At 34.1% G+C, this 14,912-nt stretch overlaps 1 protein-coding gene across 3 annotated transcripts in view; it reads left to right on the top strand.

The window, feature by feature from the left end:
• The window catches only part of LOC106176219 (septin-7), a 47,765-nt gene that overhangs the window by 30,965 nt on the left and 1,888 nt on the right, over positions 1-14,912 (top strand). For 2 of the 3 annotated variants that reach the window (XM_087011584.1, XM_087011582.1), the window contains exons 3-13: positions 4,980-5,086; positions 5,410-5,510; positions 5,961-6,095; positions 6,724-6,841; positions 7,049-7,141; positions 7,596-7,692; positions 8,011-8,062; positions 8,477-8,590; positions 10,931-10,987; positions 13,082-13,217; positions 13,607-13,761. In XM_087011584.1, the coding sequence (XP_086867710.1) occupies positions 4,980-5,086; positions 5,410-5,510; positions 5,961-6,095; positions 6,724-6,841; positions 7,049-7,141; positions 7,596-7,692; positions 8,011-8,062; positions 8,477-8,590; positions 10,931-10,987; positions 13,082-13,217; positions 13,607-13,761 (1,165 nt within the window). The remainder of the gene's footprint in view (positions 1-4,979; positions 5,087-5,409; positions 5,511-5,960; positions 6,096-6,723; positions 6,842-7,048; positions 7,142-7,595; positions 7,693-8,010; positions 8,063-8,476; positions 8,591-10,930; positions 10,988-13,081; positions 13,218-13,606; positions 13,762-14,912) is intronic. The other variant, XM_087011583.1, reaches the window with a different exon arrangement.

The raw sequence follows: 14,912 nt of genomic DNA, 5'->3' as shown, positions 1-14,912 counted from the left end.
TTAATGGTCATTATGCTGTTAAACATTATGTAATGTTGCATCAAAATTTGAAGAAACCCCTATTTTGGGCACTGCTCCCATGATGACCATTTAAGGAAAACCATGTCACTTACTGTTCTCAAACTTACAGGAAAGAAACATGGGACTTAAAAAAAGCTTCAGTAAGCAATGCAGTCTCTTTGGTAAATTTTTCTGGCAGTTAAACAGTTTTTTGTGAAAATTTAATTTTTCACATATTGGCATTTTCAAGGTGTGACTTAGAACCTCCACGGGCTTGAAGACCCATGCTAGTCACATTTTCTGAAAATCCATGATACGTATATTTTATTATTAAAAACTAATGGTCTTTATGCTTTTAAGTATGCTGTTATGTAATATTGCATCAAAATAGAAGAAAACACAATTTTCAGTGCTGCTGCCATGATGACCATCATGGGAAAACCATGTTACTTATGATTGTCAAACTTTCAAAAAAGAAACACAGGACTAAAATGCAGCTCGAGTTGGAAAAGCAGTCTAATTGGCTTCTTTTTCTGGAAGTTATACATTTTAGTGAAATATTCATTTTTATCATGTTGGCATATTCATTGTTGGACTCGAAGCTCCCATGGATATGAAGCCAAATGGTAATCAAATTTTCTACATGTCCATGCTATTTATATTCAATTATCAAAAATTGGTGATAATTATTCTGTAATTTATTATGTAATGTTACATCAAAATTGACAAAAATCTTTTTGCACTGCTACTACAAACATTATGAAAAGAAAACTGTGTTACTTATTATTATTTTTAACTTACAAGTATGATTTTTAGGATTGGCATGCAGTTCAAAATTAGAAAGCCAGCTCAATTGGGTTATCATTTATTATTGAATTGATGCAGTTTTGTGTGAAATTTTCATTTTTCTCATTCTGGCATTTTCGAAGTGTGAACTTGAACTCCCATGGGCCTGAAGCCTTATGCTTGTTACACATTTTACTTACATTGGTATTACCTGTTGAGAATAATTTAAATTTGATGTTGAATTTGCAGTTAAGCATAATGTACTTTTGCATCAGAATTGACAGTAGCCTATTTTGTGCATTGTTATTGTCTGCTTTTTGTCTGTACATTTGACAGCTTTGCTGCCTTGTTTGTGGATGTTTGGAAATGGTGGAGTGCCATGCTGGAAGTTTTCCATGCTTTTAGCAGCAAGGGAACCAAAGAGTAGGGCCTTTCTGACAATTTTGCATCAGATTGGTTTGATTGATTTGGATTGGAACATGAAAGCACAATAAACATTACAAAAGTATATTTCATTGATAAAGATTCATCACTGAAATGTCCGAGGATAGCAAAAAAAAAAAGCCTCATATTTATTTTCATTGTGGTCCTAGCTGCGGCATCAGTAGACAAGGCATCCCAAATTTTTGGTTTATAGATTTTTTTGAGTTAATCAAGTAAAACGAAATTAGGTGTGTAGAAGTTAGTTTCCAGTTCTCTCTAGAACTCTGGGTGGGTTTGTGGCTGCAGCGTGCAAATAGTGCAGTGTTTCCCAGTCCTGGTAAGACCTGAAAACCCAAGGTGGATACATGGCAGAGACATGCTAATCTAGTAGAATTTAGTTCCTAATAATCTGTGAAACTCGGGGTACATACATTGGGAAGTGAAGGGTAGAAGTTCTCTGCACCTAGTCAGTGGCAATGGCAGATCAATTATAGTCCCAGTTTAAGGAGTTTGTAGTGGGAATAGCAGGCATAGTTTTCAACAAAATCTTTATTTATTCATCTGGTAGTTGCCCAGATTTGAGGCCATAGAGGTGGGGGTGGATCCAAGGAGTTCAATTATTTCTTATTCATTGTTAAGGGCACCATTGTAGTAATATACAATGCAAAATCAGGATTGATTTTCTTCATGCTTGTTCAGTGGCTGCATTCTTTTATATTAGGGCAATGTTTATTGAATTATCAGTTAAGAAAGGTATTGTCAGAAGAACCAAGCGGGACTACTAGAATTAGATTATAGTTTTTTGTGCATTTTATTGTTTTTAGACTGGCAGCATCTAAGAATCACTCTGCAAAGTTTATGGAGTATTTTTTCTTCTTTTTTTTTTCTATGAAGTAGAAAGAAAGATATAAAGATGTGTACGTTCTTTATAGAAGGTAGTACATGTTAATTGTACACTAATCTTTTGATTGGTGAATGAATAACACTTTAATTGACCAGCCTTGAATGGACTGTATATAAAAATAAGGAGAAAAACAGTCGCTGAGGTCTGCTTCTAAAAAAATTAAGACCACAGATATCAGAACAAAATTTTTGGTGTACTTCCTTTCAATTCAGGATAAATTCAGACTACTTGTCTGCTAAAACAATATAACTTTGTCTAAAATAGTAGCCATTTCTTGCTTAAAATTGTATAAAAGGCATGTAATATTTCATTTAAATGGTCTAGTGATGGTTTGTCTTGGGTCAAACTACACTAAAGAATTTGGGTCTTAATAGTCCAGACCATCTTTTGGTGTTAAGTTCCTTAGTGAAAAGGGGCCCCAGGTGATGGGGAAACCTTCTGCCATACAAAGGACGAAATGCAAAATACGTGAAATATGTATCTCATGATTTATAACGCCAGATGTATGATTCACCATTGCATGGCATAGAGGACTGCAGCAGCCCTGTATATGAGACCTGGGGCATGTTTTCTCTTCAATATTTTGTGGCTTTTCTTACAAGAATGGCTGCTTTCATAGCTAATATCTGTTTGAGAGCCAGTTTTGTTTTTGGTCAGATGTTAGCCATGAGTGGTGTTGGAACAGAGATTGCATGAACGTGAAGTGCTTGGTTGTGGTGTGTCACCTTAGCTTGTCTTGATAAATTTGTACAAAAAAAAAGATGCTCAAAAGGACTTTGCTCTTAATCTGCAAGTAACAGCTGCATATCTGAAATGCACACTTGACTATTTTTTAAATATATTTTGCAGTTTAAGCCTTGTGCCCACCAACATAATTCTGAATTTTTCAAGTGTGTGTGTGTGTTAAAGGTGAAAAAGCTTTGGTTTAACCTTGGCTGAGCTAAATTGAAACTCTCTGGAATGTTGTGATTTTGCTGTGAAAAATGTCCCAGTGATTCATGTGAATAGTTGATTTATAACAGGGCTCTATTGAAATAGAAATCTGTGTATGCTTCATTTTCAGCATGTGCTGGTAATAGGGGTTTAATGTGGGAAAATTGCTTTCTAATGCATTGTAAATTACGCTGTAGTTAGCAAAGTGAAATCAAAGTTTTTTCTTCTTCTTTCTTAACATGCTTTTCTTTGTGGTTCTTGTGAAAGAGAAAAGATTGGAAAACTTATGAGCAAGGCATTGCAGTGTATTTGTCTGTTGGATAGAATGGTATTAGGTGTTTTATTTTCTGTAGATGAGCAGTTTTGTTATAAAAATATGAAATGCAAATCTTATGGTCAAATGGAGCACAGGTATAAAGATATATTTTGATTCAACTTTTAACATCCTCTGTTGGTTTGAATTGGATACCTACAAAAATTAAGTTTGACCTCAGTGAATTATTTAGGAGACTTGAGAGGTAGTTTTTTCTGCCACAAACCATGGCACTACTGTGTTATTTGTACCTGAGATGTGTTGTTCACATGGAATAAGTAAAGACACATGATACACATAGAATGATATCAGAAAGAAGATGAATTTTACTTGGGCGGTGTTAGAAGTGAAATACACACTGTTTGTGTGAAAAGAGAAGGCGTGGAAAGACTGTACCATGGTCTGTGTTTATGCGATTAAAAAGGCATTGTACATGTGAAGCCCATTAAATTTTTGTTTTCTCTACCCCCCCCCCCCCACACACACACACACACACACACACACACACACACACCTTAATATATATAAGAGAGAGGGAGGCATTGTATCAAGCCATTTGGGATGTTGAAAATGGTAGAATTGATTAAATGGTGAGATATACTTTTCGTAGTTTGACATTAAAGAAAAAAGAAATGAGATCATTTCTTGGTGTGACCATTACTAGTGTAGTACAGAGAGAGAGGAAGCGGTTTAACCTTGGTGGGTTTTATGAAAGATAATGAAACTGAAAATTTTCAACTGAAAATTTTTTTCAACTTTTTTTTCAACTGAAAATTTTTGTTGACTTGGGTTGAATTCAAGATAAGACCACAGTGGTTCACTAATTATAAGTCGAAAAAAGTACATCTCTCTTTATCTCTCTTATTTTGTAAATAGGTAAGTCATAAATTTTATGTTACTGTAGGTCCGACTCAACTCTAAATTTTTCTTTAAAAGTTGAGACTGTCTTTCAGTCTAGAGTTCTTGAGTGAACTGGTCTGTGATGTTCACTGTTAAAACTGTAAGTGACACTTCCACACCCAGGGCATCATACTGAGTCCATTTGGTTAGAAATTCAAGAAGTACTTTTTAGATAGTCTTCTGTACTGTAGATATCTATGTTCTTGTGGTGCAATTTATTTTATTGTTAACTTCCTGTCTGGAGGTTTACTGGAAAGATATCAGTTTATACTCCCATTATAAAAGGTCTGTCAGCAACTATTGGGTCTAATATATCAGTACCTATGTATATTTAAAATTTAATAAATCACATGCACACTTATGTTTGCTGGCATGCTCGTGTGCACGTAAACTCCACTTTAAGTTTCTTGGTGGCTGGTATCTATCAGTGCCTTAAATCACACCTCTATCTTAAGTAGGATGGGTCATCTCGAAATGTTTATGTCAAATATTACATTGGATCAATCTAATAGAGACTGAGTATAGGAATTTGAATTATTTAAGTGTTTTATAAAATTTATCCCTACTCCCTGAACGTAATCTGTCTCTGTTTCTAATTTTAGGTTAGTGTGATTTAGTAGCGATAGCATCGATTGTGATATGGAAAAAAAAACAAAAACATTTTATATGAGAGAAATGAAAGTGAAAGTGAAACTTAATCATGTCTTTGTACATTTTCAGGCCAGTCTGGTTTAGGCAAGTCCACCCTCATCAACACCTTATTCCTCACAGACCTCTACAGCGCAGACTACCCAGGGCCCTCCTACAGGATAAAGAAAACAGTGCAGGTACTGGAGGGCTTAATGCTTACAGTAATCTTAAGAATTGTCTCAGTAGTCTCAATAATGCTAACAGTACATAAGTGAAAGGTGCAGAAAAGGTATGCAGAGTTGTATGAATAGCAGACAAATCTGTAAACGCGTGAACCTTAGAAGATTGTTTTTACCAAAATGAACTGAAACAGAAGCATTTATGGTGAAGAGCAAACGCTTGATGCAGTGAAAATTCAAGTGACTGTTCTTTATATCAATATTGTACACTGGAAAAAAAAAAAACAGAATTTTATTATTGTTAATATTATTTTTATTTAATTTTGTTATTTTTTCTTCAGGTTGAGACAACGCAGGTCCTACTGAAGGAGGGAGGGGTCCAGTTACGTCTCACAGTGGTGGACACCCCTGGGTTTGGGGATGCAGTGGACAACAGTAACTGGTATGACTTAAGACTTGAATGAAACCAAGTAGGATGTCCTGTCTTGTCTTAGGAAGACACCTGGTGGAAATACTTGCTGTTGTTGGGGCACTTTGTTACACTCACTTTGTTTGTAACACAGGTCTTCCATTTACCAGAATTAATTGTTGTCGATACTCTTATATATTTTATTTATTCAAAGTTATCTTTGGTGTATCAAATCAGGTTAAAGCTGAAAAAGAATGTGCAGTACAAAAGCTGGTAGTCTGCTAAAAAGTTGCTTGAAAATTGTTTTTCAAAAATTTTCTCTGCCAGAAGTTCTTGAGCTTGACTAGAAACATTTGTAGTCAAGAAAATTCAAAACCTTTGGCTTGTTTAGTACCTAAACATATATACTCACATTCACAAATGAAAAAAGATACTTGAATAATCAGGATGTTAAAACTAATCCAAAACTGTTTATCTTTCCAGTTGGCAGCCAGTAACAGACTACATAGACAGTAAATATGAAGAATACCTGAATGCGGAATCCAGGGTGAATAGAAAAACCATGCCTGATAACAGAGTGCACTGCTGTCTGTATTTTATAACCCCATCAGGACATGGGTGAGTTGATGAAAAGAGAGAGAGAGAAAGGGGGGGGGGATAAAGGGGAGGTAGGGAGGGAACAGATGGAGGGGAAATAAGAGTGAAAGAGGAGAGAAAGGACTGTTAAAAACCACTTTTTTTTTAGAGTGGGAAGGACAAAGAAGAGAAGGCAAATCATGTCTAGTAAAAGAGTACTTTTCTCTCTGTACTTCAAGTGATCAAAACAGAACTGTTAACATTGAGAATGTAAAACAAGATGTGTTATCAATCTTAACTGTAAAATTGAAATATTGTGTTAAGCATGCCATAAAAGCAACCAAAAAGTGTCAAGTTGTTTCAAAGGTTATCATGAACAGGACTAAAACAATCTCAACTTTCTCATAGTTTATGTAATTTTCGCCTTAGGTTCTGCAAAGTTTAAGTAACAGCACTTCTATAATGTACACATGATCAAAGTGAAATGTTTATGCTAGTTGGAAGGGAGAAAAAAAGATTGCCCAGTGTTTGTATTTTGCCAAAGTTTATAATCACAGTCACCTATTAGTCTGTTTTAAAAAACATGTAATATTTCATTAAGGATAAAGTATTTCTGGCCTGTGGTATAATTATGGGTATTAAACAAAGAATGATGCGTCTTGTGTTTCAGCTTGAAGCCATTAGATGTTGAATTCATGAAACGCCTCCACGATAAAGTAAACATCATTCCAATGATTGCCAAGGCTGACACAATGACTCCAGATGAATGTAGAGAGTTCAAGAAAACAGTATGTACCTCTCTCTCTGTGTCAAATTTCCATTTTAAATTGAGGCATTTTTGTGATGTATTTGCATATTTTACTAAAAAGTTAGAAGTACAAAAATGCTATCAAGTAAAAATAAAGTGTACATCACTCTCTGTTGAAGTTTGAAAAAATTAATGAACAAATGAAAATAGTGATAAATTGCAATTTCAATGTTAATTGTGCTTTTAGATCCTGAATGAAATTGCTCAGCACAAGATCAAAATTTACGAGTTCCCAGAATGTGACGATGAGGAAGAAAATAAGTTGCAGAAAAAACTCAAGGTAATAATTGTGAATTGTTTTTATGATTAAACTGAGTTTGAACATTTTCTTGTTTCAGCCAATCTTAAAAATAATAATTCAGGCAAAGGTCATATTTTCAACAAATCGTTGACATTTCATACAAGGAATTTGGTTTTTCTTATTTCTTTCCTTGGTGCAGTAAATAGATTAATGAAGATGCATGTGTTCAAATGATTGGCTTTTTGTACCAAGCACATTTTTTAGCCCACTAGCCATAAGCAGAGACAGTGGTCAGTAACTGGAAAAATAGCCAAAAAATTGTAATGTCACAGACTGAGACATGATTTAAATGACCTCAAGTTCAGGGCCACTGAGTCATTTCTTCTTAGTTTTTCTCACAACCCAAAATCATGACTGAGAGATATCAATTAACAAGTAAATAGAGTGAAAGAAAGATAGATGGATTAATGCTTTCAATTTTTTTTTTCTTTAGGATCGAGTTCCATTTGCAGTTGTGGGCAGCAATACATTGGTAAGCGTAGGAGGGAAAACGGTGCGAGCAAGGCAGTACCCATGGGGTATTGTGGAAGGTAGGTCATGTGACAGGATGTCAAAAAATGGGATGATGGGAAGTAAAAATCTTCATAATGTTCAGTTTAACTTTGTATTTTCTATAATTTGTATGATTTTTTTTTTGAAAGAGCCAATGGGAAGATGTAGATACTTTCTCTGATACTGATCTTCAATAATAACTATACTTACAATTAAGTTCCTTCTTTTATTTTTCTTGTTGGCTTCTTGTAAGATGGATAATTTTTTTTAAAGGACATCTCATCAGGTTAAAGGTATAATATATCATGCATTAGTAAATATGACACAAAAACATTAACATTTTTTTCTGTTTTCAGTGGAGAACTTGGAACACAATGACTTCCTGGCCCTGAGAAATATGTTGGTCAGGTACTAAATTAGATCAGACTGATTGAATTTTGCACAATGTAATATCCAGAAGAGATATTTGAAATTCTAGATTTTAATAGCAAAAGTTGGTTGATGAAATGAGAAAAACTAAATATAAAGTTAACGGGAGATAAATTAGGTATACATTTAGTTGAAGTTGTTACACTTTGAATTTTTATTTTGAAATATTCTGCCTATAATAAACAATTACAGAAAGAAGCTGTTGCAAGCCGGAGTCACACGACATAACACAAATAATGTTCACATTCTTAAATATGTTTGTATAAGTAACTACACTGATAAATTTGTAATGCCATCATCTCATATTTTATCAGTAGTTGAATTGGTACACATTATGATGCCTTGTCTGTAGTGCATTCATTGCTCTAATTATCTTCTTTGACCTAATTGCAGGACACATCTCCATGACTTGAAGGATGTCACAAACAATGTTCATTACGAAAATTATCGCTATAACAAACTGGCTTCCGTGGCAACCAAGGGCAAAGAGAAGGCTGTTGGATCAAAGTAAGTGAAACAGTATCAGCCTCTGTCTGGTCACTTGGTTAAGGCAGATAATTGTACTACCTGAACTCAAAATGAGGCTAATGGTGTTTGTTTGTATGCTCTTCTGGCTAAGCCAAGTGACCTAGTTTTTATCAAATTGGTGTGTAATTTGCAATTATTTGTCAAAAGTCAACCATATAATTTTTCTTGACAGATTATTTAGAAAAGTAGTTTATGTATAACATTTGAGAAATACTCATTTGTTAGTTTAAATCAAGCTTATGTCCAATAGAGAAGGCTTATTTTTGGTGTTTTATTTCAGTCAGTTTTCTTAAAATGGTTATTCGAACAAATCTGAATTTTTGCCCAAATTATTGTCTTGTTATGCATTGCATTTTCATTTTAAAGTAACAAATACTAACATTTTCTTCTTCTGTTGGTGGTTTTGATATTCCAGTCTTTCTTTCTTTTAATACGAATAATGTTACCAAATAGATGCAGCTTTGCTGTCCCTGAAATTTTCCAAAATTTGAATGTAATTTTGGTCCACATTTTAATTTGAAGAAGTGGTGTTTATATTAAAAATAATGTGTTTGTTAAAATTGATAGCTGTTGTATATTTAAGGTACTTCCTTACTGGATATTTGAAACACGTGTGCAGTTACATTTTGTGAAAACCCCTGGGGGGGGGGGGGGGGGGGGGGGGAAAGAGTGTGATAAAAATGAACTTATATATGACTGTAAAAAGATTATGAATTAAATCTTCATTTCACCAAATCATACTTCGCTTGTTCCCTATCCTCTCAGATCTTGTCTGTGTATTTTAGGGAGCTAAACTTAGAAACAGCTGAAGATGAAGATTCAGGCGAAAAGTATTACTCAGTTTTCTTTTCCCTTCATAAATATGGCATATAAACTTCAACGTTATCCTGTAGAGTTATGGGAATATTATAATGAAGAACCCAATTACCCTTCCTCCTGTTGAATATTAATGGTGATAAACTTCTTAATGGGATACATAGAGGGAAATATGTAAACTGGCTTAGTTTCCCTTACATGTAATTGCCATGGTATGATTAGAATTGTAGTGAAAATATAAGTACACTATTTCCTGCACTCACCATTATCTCCTAATATTTGTCAGTAATGTTGACACCCAAAATTTGTGAATGTGGAGCTCACCATTATCCTCTCTTCTGCTTATATTCGTCCTTATGAACATTTCATAACCAGTTTTTAAAGAGCAAAAATCACACCTGATGCCCTTTTGGGTGTTCAATAAACATTGCTCATTTTAACTTTTCATACCTTTCCTGACTTCTCCAGTCTTAACCAACTTCTTAAATATTAGTGTTGTTACCTTTCCTACATATAAGGTTTTTAACTAAGTAAACATTTATTGGTTTTGAGGGATAATAGAATTTACCAATTTGGCATGGGAGTATTCATTCTAGGCAAATGAAATCTGGTTCAATTGAAACTACTGCAACAGATGGAAGTAAAAATGTATTCTGGTTTCATAAAGTCAACTAGTCATTTATCAGAAAATGTAACTTGCACAAGAAAAGATTCTTAATTTTGATTAAATCAGATTTGCCCCAAGATTTGCCTTGTATGAAGTGCCCTATGCTTTTTTTATTTTATAGTTGTCTTAACACAATGAAGGCATTTTGTAACCAGAGATGTGAGATGCAATACTTTTTCTCTGATGTATAAACGTAGAGGGTATCTATATCCAACTTCTGATCTCTAGAAGACGTGTTTGAACTTGTCTGTCTTTAGAGGGATTTTTGTCTGAAGAGACAAAAATTTAGATAATTATTTCAACATTATGTGCTTGTTTGGAAGCTTCAACTTTTTCCTTTCATCAGAATGTGTTGTCTGCCACAAATTTCGAATATTTTGCAGTTTAGGCTTAGATGACATTGCTAGAGTACCAATTTTTTTCATTAACCAGGGATTTGATAGTGTTAGCTAAACAGGAGCTTACTTTGAAACTTTCTGTTCGCAGCTGAAAATTCAGTAGACTAACAAATGTAAATTTAAAAAATTGGTGAAGGTTGCTTATAGTTGTCCTGTTTTTTGACTTACAACTCATCAATTTATTTATCAGTCATGGGGTTACTACATAATGTAATGTTAGATTGTAAAGTGATGTCATCTCATCCTGAACCTGGGCAGGTTGAAGTTTGTGAATAAACAAGCTTCAACTGTCATTACACTCAACAGGGTGGAAAGATAGCAACTCTTTGTAAACAGAGAAAAACAAAAAGGGTATGTGGTGAAAGACCTACTTAAGGTCAAATTCTGAGGGGAATAAAAGAGAAACTAGAGAGTTGTAATGTAACTGTTATATTGTAGGGAAGGAGGTGAAGCCCAGAATGGTGAAGGTGCCGAGGAGGGGACCAAGTGGGACGTGTACGGCATTTTTCTAACAATTATTTGTATATATAGATAATATATGTACTGTATATCTGTTCTTATGACTGTGTAGCTGTGCTCAACGCCTGTGCTTGTCTATAGCTTGCGATGCTTGCCAAAATTCATTCCACTTGCTTGGTTCTGGTTTTACTGACATACATTTGGAGAAAATAAATTGTTACAAAAACTTATCAAAACTGCTTAAAAAAGGCTCTTCTGATTTAGTTGCTTTTTCTGGAATATGAAATTCAGAAAGACTGTTGCTTCAAGATATGGGAAATTATTGTGACCCCTTCAAATTTTGGGGAGTTTTCTGTGATTTTGGCAAGATGCACTGCAAATTACCATGCTGCAACTAATTAGATGATTGCAGTAACTGACATGGTGATAGAACTTCATGTATTTGGTTCCTTATCCAAAGGGCAGGGGGTTCTTAAAATATGCATGTTATGGTTTATACTTATATGTATATATTGATATATATTTATATTTTAATTTTTTATGTCATATATGATGCAAAGGTGTCTATATACATGTAGTTTAATAAGTTATGAATTTAACTGGGTTTTATGTTTAATGAACAGAACACTGTCTGTATGTTTATCCATATTCTGGGACTGTCCACATTGGGGCCTTGCAATAATACATAACTGAAGAACTAAGCGTGCACTCACAATAAATCTATTGGACTAGCTTCTGCTCACTAACTACACAAGGACTCTTATGTACAGAGTGCTATCAGATTGACAAGCCTCCTCATTTCCATAGTACTTGTATAATCACCAACTTTTCTGTATTCTATTCAATGCCGGAAGGAGGCATGTTAATCTGATTGCATTTAGCGAGAGTCCCTGTGGAGTACGTAGTAGCTAGTGCGTTATATTTAATGTGAATGCACCCTAATACTCTGTTTCATTTAAAGTTTGCTTGAATCTTTGACTTTATGTTTTACTTCTAATACAAATTCAGGTCTGTACATTTGACAACCTTTGCTGCCCATTTTCTTTTCATTATTATCGTTATTTTGTATATGTGTAGCAAGTTACCATTTCTTTTTTTAATGAGTAGAAAATGCTTGTTATGCATGTATATATTATTTAATATTTAAGTTACATTCAGACTGGTTTTAAACTGTAACTGGCACAGGCCCAATGCCCTTAAGATAAATCAGTCTGAGTACTAAGGAGAGGGGGTGTATTATTATATTTTAAAAACATGTTATACCTTCTTTAATAATAGTTTCTATTATGGATGATTCTGATTTTAGTTGGTTGCTGATCCTTTCTTTTGTTCTGTCAGTTGTACCTTCATATTCATAACAAATTGATATGTACTCATGCCCATTTATGAAATTATATACTTGTCAGCCCAATGTACTGGTTCCAACTTACTGAAGCCTAAAATGCATAGCATTTCACTAGTTTTGACAGGCATTGGTTTTCTGATACATTCGATATTTACACCAATTTATATTGGTGTAAGCTGCAATTTTCCGAAATTCACTTAGTTTTATGCATCAGTGCTTGAGCCTTTTCGCCCCAAGTTTTTAGATTATAAAAGATATTCAGTTGACATTTTTGAAGGTCTTTAATTGACCTTACTGACATAAAGAAAATGAAATTAGTTTCTTGCTTTGAATTTTAATGGCAAGCTTTTTTTTTCCATCTGCTTATTGATTTGAAAAATAATTCTCAATTTCACAATGTGTCCATTTGTGTAATAGTCCCAGTCTGTCATCACTTGTGATTTGCATACTGTTTGGTTGCTTGTCAACTGCCCTGTTTATCTTTTATTATATTGTTCATGCATACAATGTACTTTATAGACAGGCTTGATAGTCAAAGGCATGTGCTTGCTGTTTGAATCAGTTCATTGTTCAAAAAATATTTTAATTGGTTTCTAAAAATATACTTACAGGAGTGTGTTTTTCCATAAAAGTCTTATCAATTTTGCATTAACTCTTGTTTGCTTGCCTTTTTTTTTCTAACAAGTTTTTCCTTACAATTTCTTCTGGCATCAAGGAGGCATTTGTTGGGTGTTACTGTCAAGGTGTAATGATACACTTATAGGAACTTTTTCTTTTGTTCTCAGAGACCCAATCACACAGATGGAGGAAGAGAAGAAAGAACACGAGACGAAGATGAAGAAGATGGAGGCCGAGATGGAGCAGGTGTTTGAGATGAAGGTTAAAGAAAAGAAACAGAAGCTGAAGGATTCAGAGGCGGACGTGAGGAAATTTACTGTCACCTTAGCATTATATTATCATGATTGATAAATTTTAAGCACAGTAATCATTTGCTTGTACTTTTAGGCACCCTCATTGAAGCTTGGTTGATAATTTATAGACATGTTGTCCGGGCTCAGTGAATCTTATTTATCAGTGATAAATCAATCTAACTGATTAGGATTTTCAGCATAATTTAGTTTTGTTTCTGTAGTTTTTAGACACCATCCTTTTCAAGGGATTGATAGATGTAAGACAGTGTGCATGTGGGTCACTCTTTTTGTCTCAGCAAGAAATATACGAGAAAATTATCAATGAAAACTTGTGGAAAATATGAGACCTGTCCACATTACTGTTAAAATTGCATCAATGTTTTCCCTTGTTGGTTTTAGCTGCAAAGGAGAGCTGAACAAATGAAGAAAAGTCTGGAACAGCAGGAGAAAGAGATAGAGGAAAGAAGAAAACAGTTTGAAAAAGAAAAAGGCGAATGGGAGGAAGTGATAAGACAAGAAGAAGCAAGGCGAAGATCACTCGAGAATTCTAAGGAGTAAGTAGTGTAGTCCCAAAGTTGCCCCAAATGTGAGCCGCCATAAGATTGATCCATGCTATGTTTGAGAAGTGGCTATAGTATATTATTGTGAGAAGTGAAATTAAAACGGTATCGCTTGCATCAGTGCAACATGATTCAAAATTGACCTTGAGGTTTTGCTTTTAGAATGCTTTAAGCATAGCTTTTTACCAAAGAATTGATCTCAGTTGGTAATTCTGTCATATTACCTGTTATTTAATTACAAATGTGCATTTCTTCAGTATTAACATTGTTTTTGAAAAAGATAAATTATAATACTTTTTTGTTAACTGTTAATATATTTGTAAAAATTGATAATTACTAATGATGTATGCCATAGACATTAAAACAATATATTTGTAGTCTTTGGGGTGATTTTTCTTCATTTGCATGTATTTAGCTGTTAAAGCCAATTGCCTGTATGTGTAGATTTAGCACTGTCACTTTTTGTAGTATTTACGCATGCACATTTTGCACAATAATGCCTTGTAGTAGTAGTAGTAGTATTCGCAGTAGTGTTTGTAGAGGTAGTTCCTTGGTAGTTTTAGTTACTCAGTAGAAGAAACTATTTGGTTGCGTGTCACTGTTTTCTGCCATAGATACCTGCAGACTTTATGTAGCAAACCTTATTTGGTGTAGTTGTTGTTTTGTTTTGTTTTGTTTTGTTTTGCATTAAATAAGTCAGGATGCCCATTTTTAATAATCAATTCATGAATGCCTTATTATTTGATTTGGGATTGAGTGGACACATTGGTTTGCTCATAAGATAAGCTCTGCACTTGTCTTTATGCTAAGCTGTGTCTCTATGCTAATCTGTGCTTAGATTAAAACAAAAACAAAAAAATCATAACGATAAAATAATAAGAAGAATCTTTAAAAAAAATAAAATTTAAGCACCTTTTAACTGCAATACCAGACACCATAATCAATTCACAAGTGACTTTGTAATATATACAGCACATAACTGGCTAAAATTAATCAGAGTACAACTGTGCTGCCTGATTTGTATGTACTCTTCATATCAATCTTGGCGTTTCTCTTGTAATTTCACTGTGCTTTGCATTGCCTGATATTGTATAATATAGCATCTTAGTCATTTATAGGCATTCCACATAGAAATTCCTGTAACA

The sequence above is a fragment of the Lingula anatina genome, chromosome 4, assembly GCF_051362555.1.
Source record: "Lingula anatina isolate TDL-2025a chromosome 4, LinAna3.0, whole genome shotgun sequence".
NCBI classification, from domain to species: domain Eukaryota; kingdom Metazoa; phylum Brachiopoda; class Lingulata; order Lingulida; family Lingulidae; genus Lingula; species Lingula anatina.
Note: the sequence above shows the minus strand (reverse complement) of the source record. Positions and strands in the feature narration are given on the sequence as shown.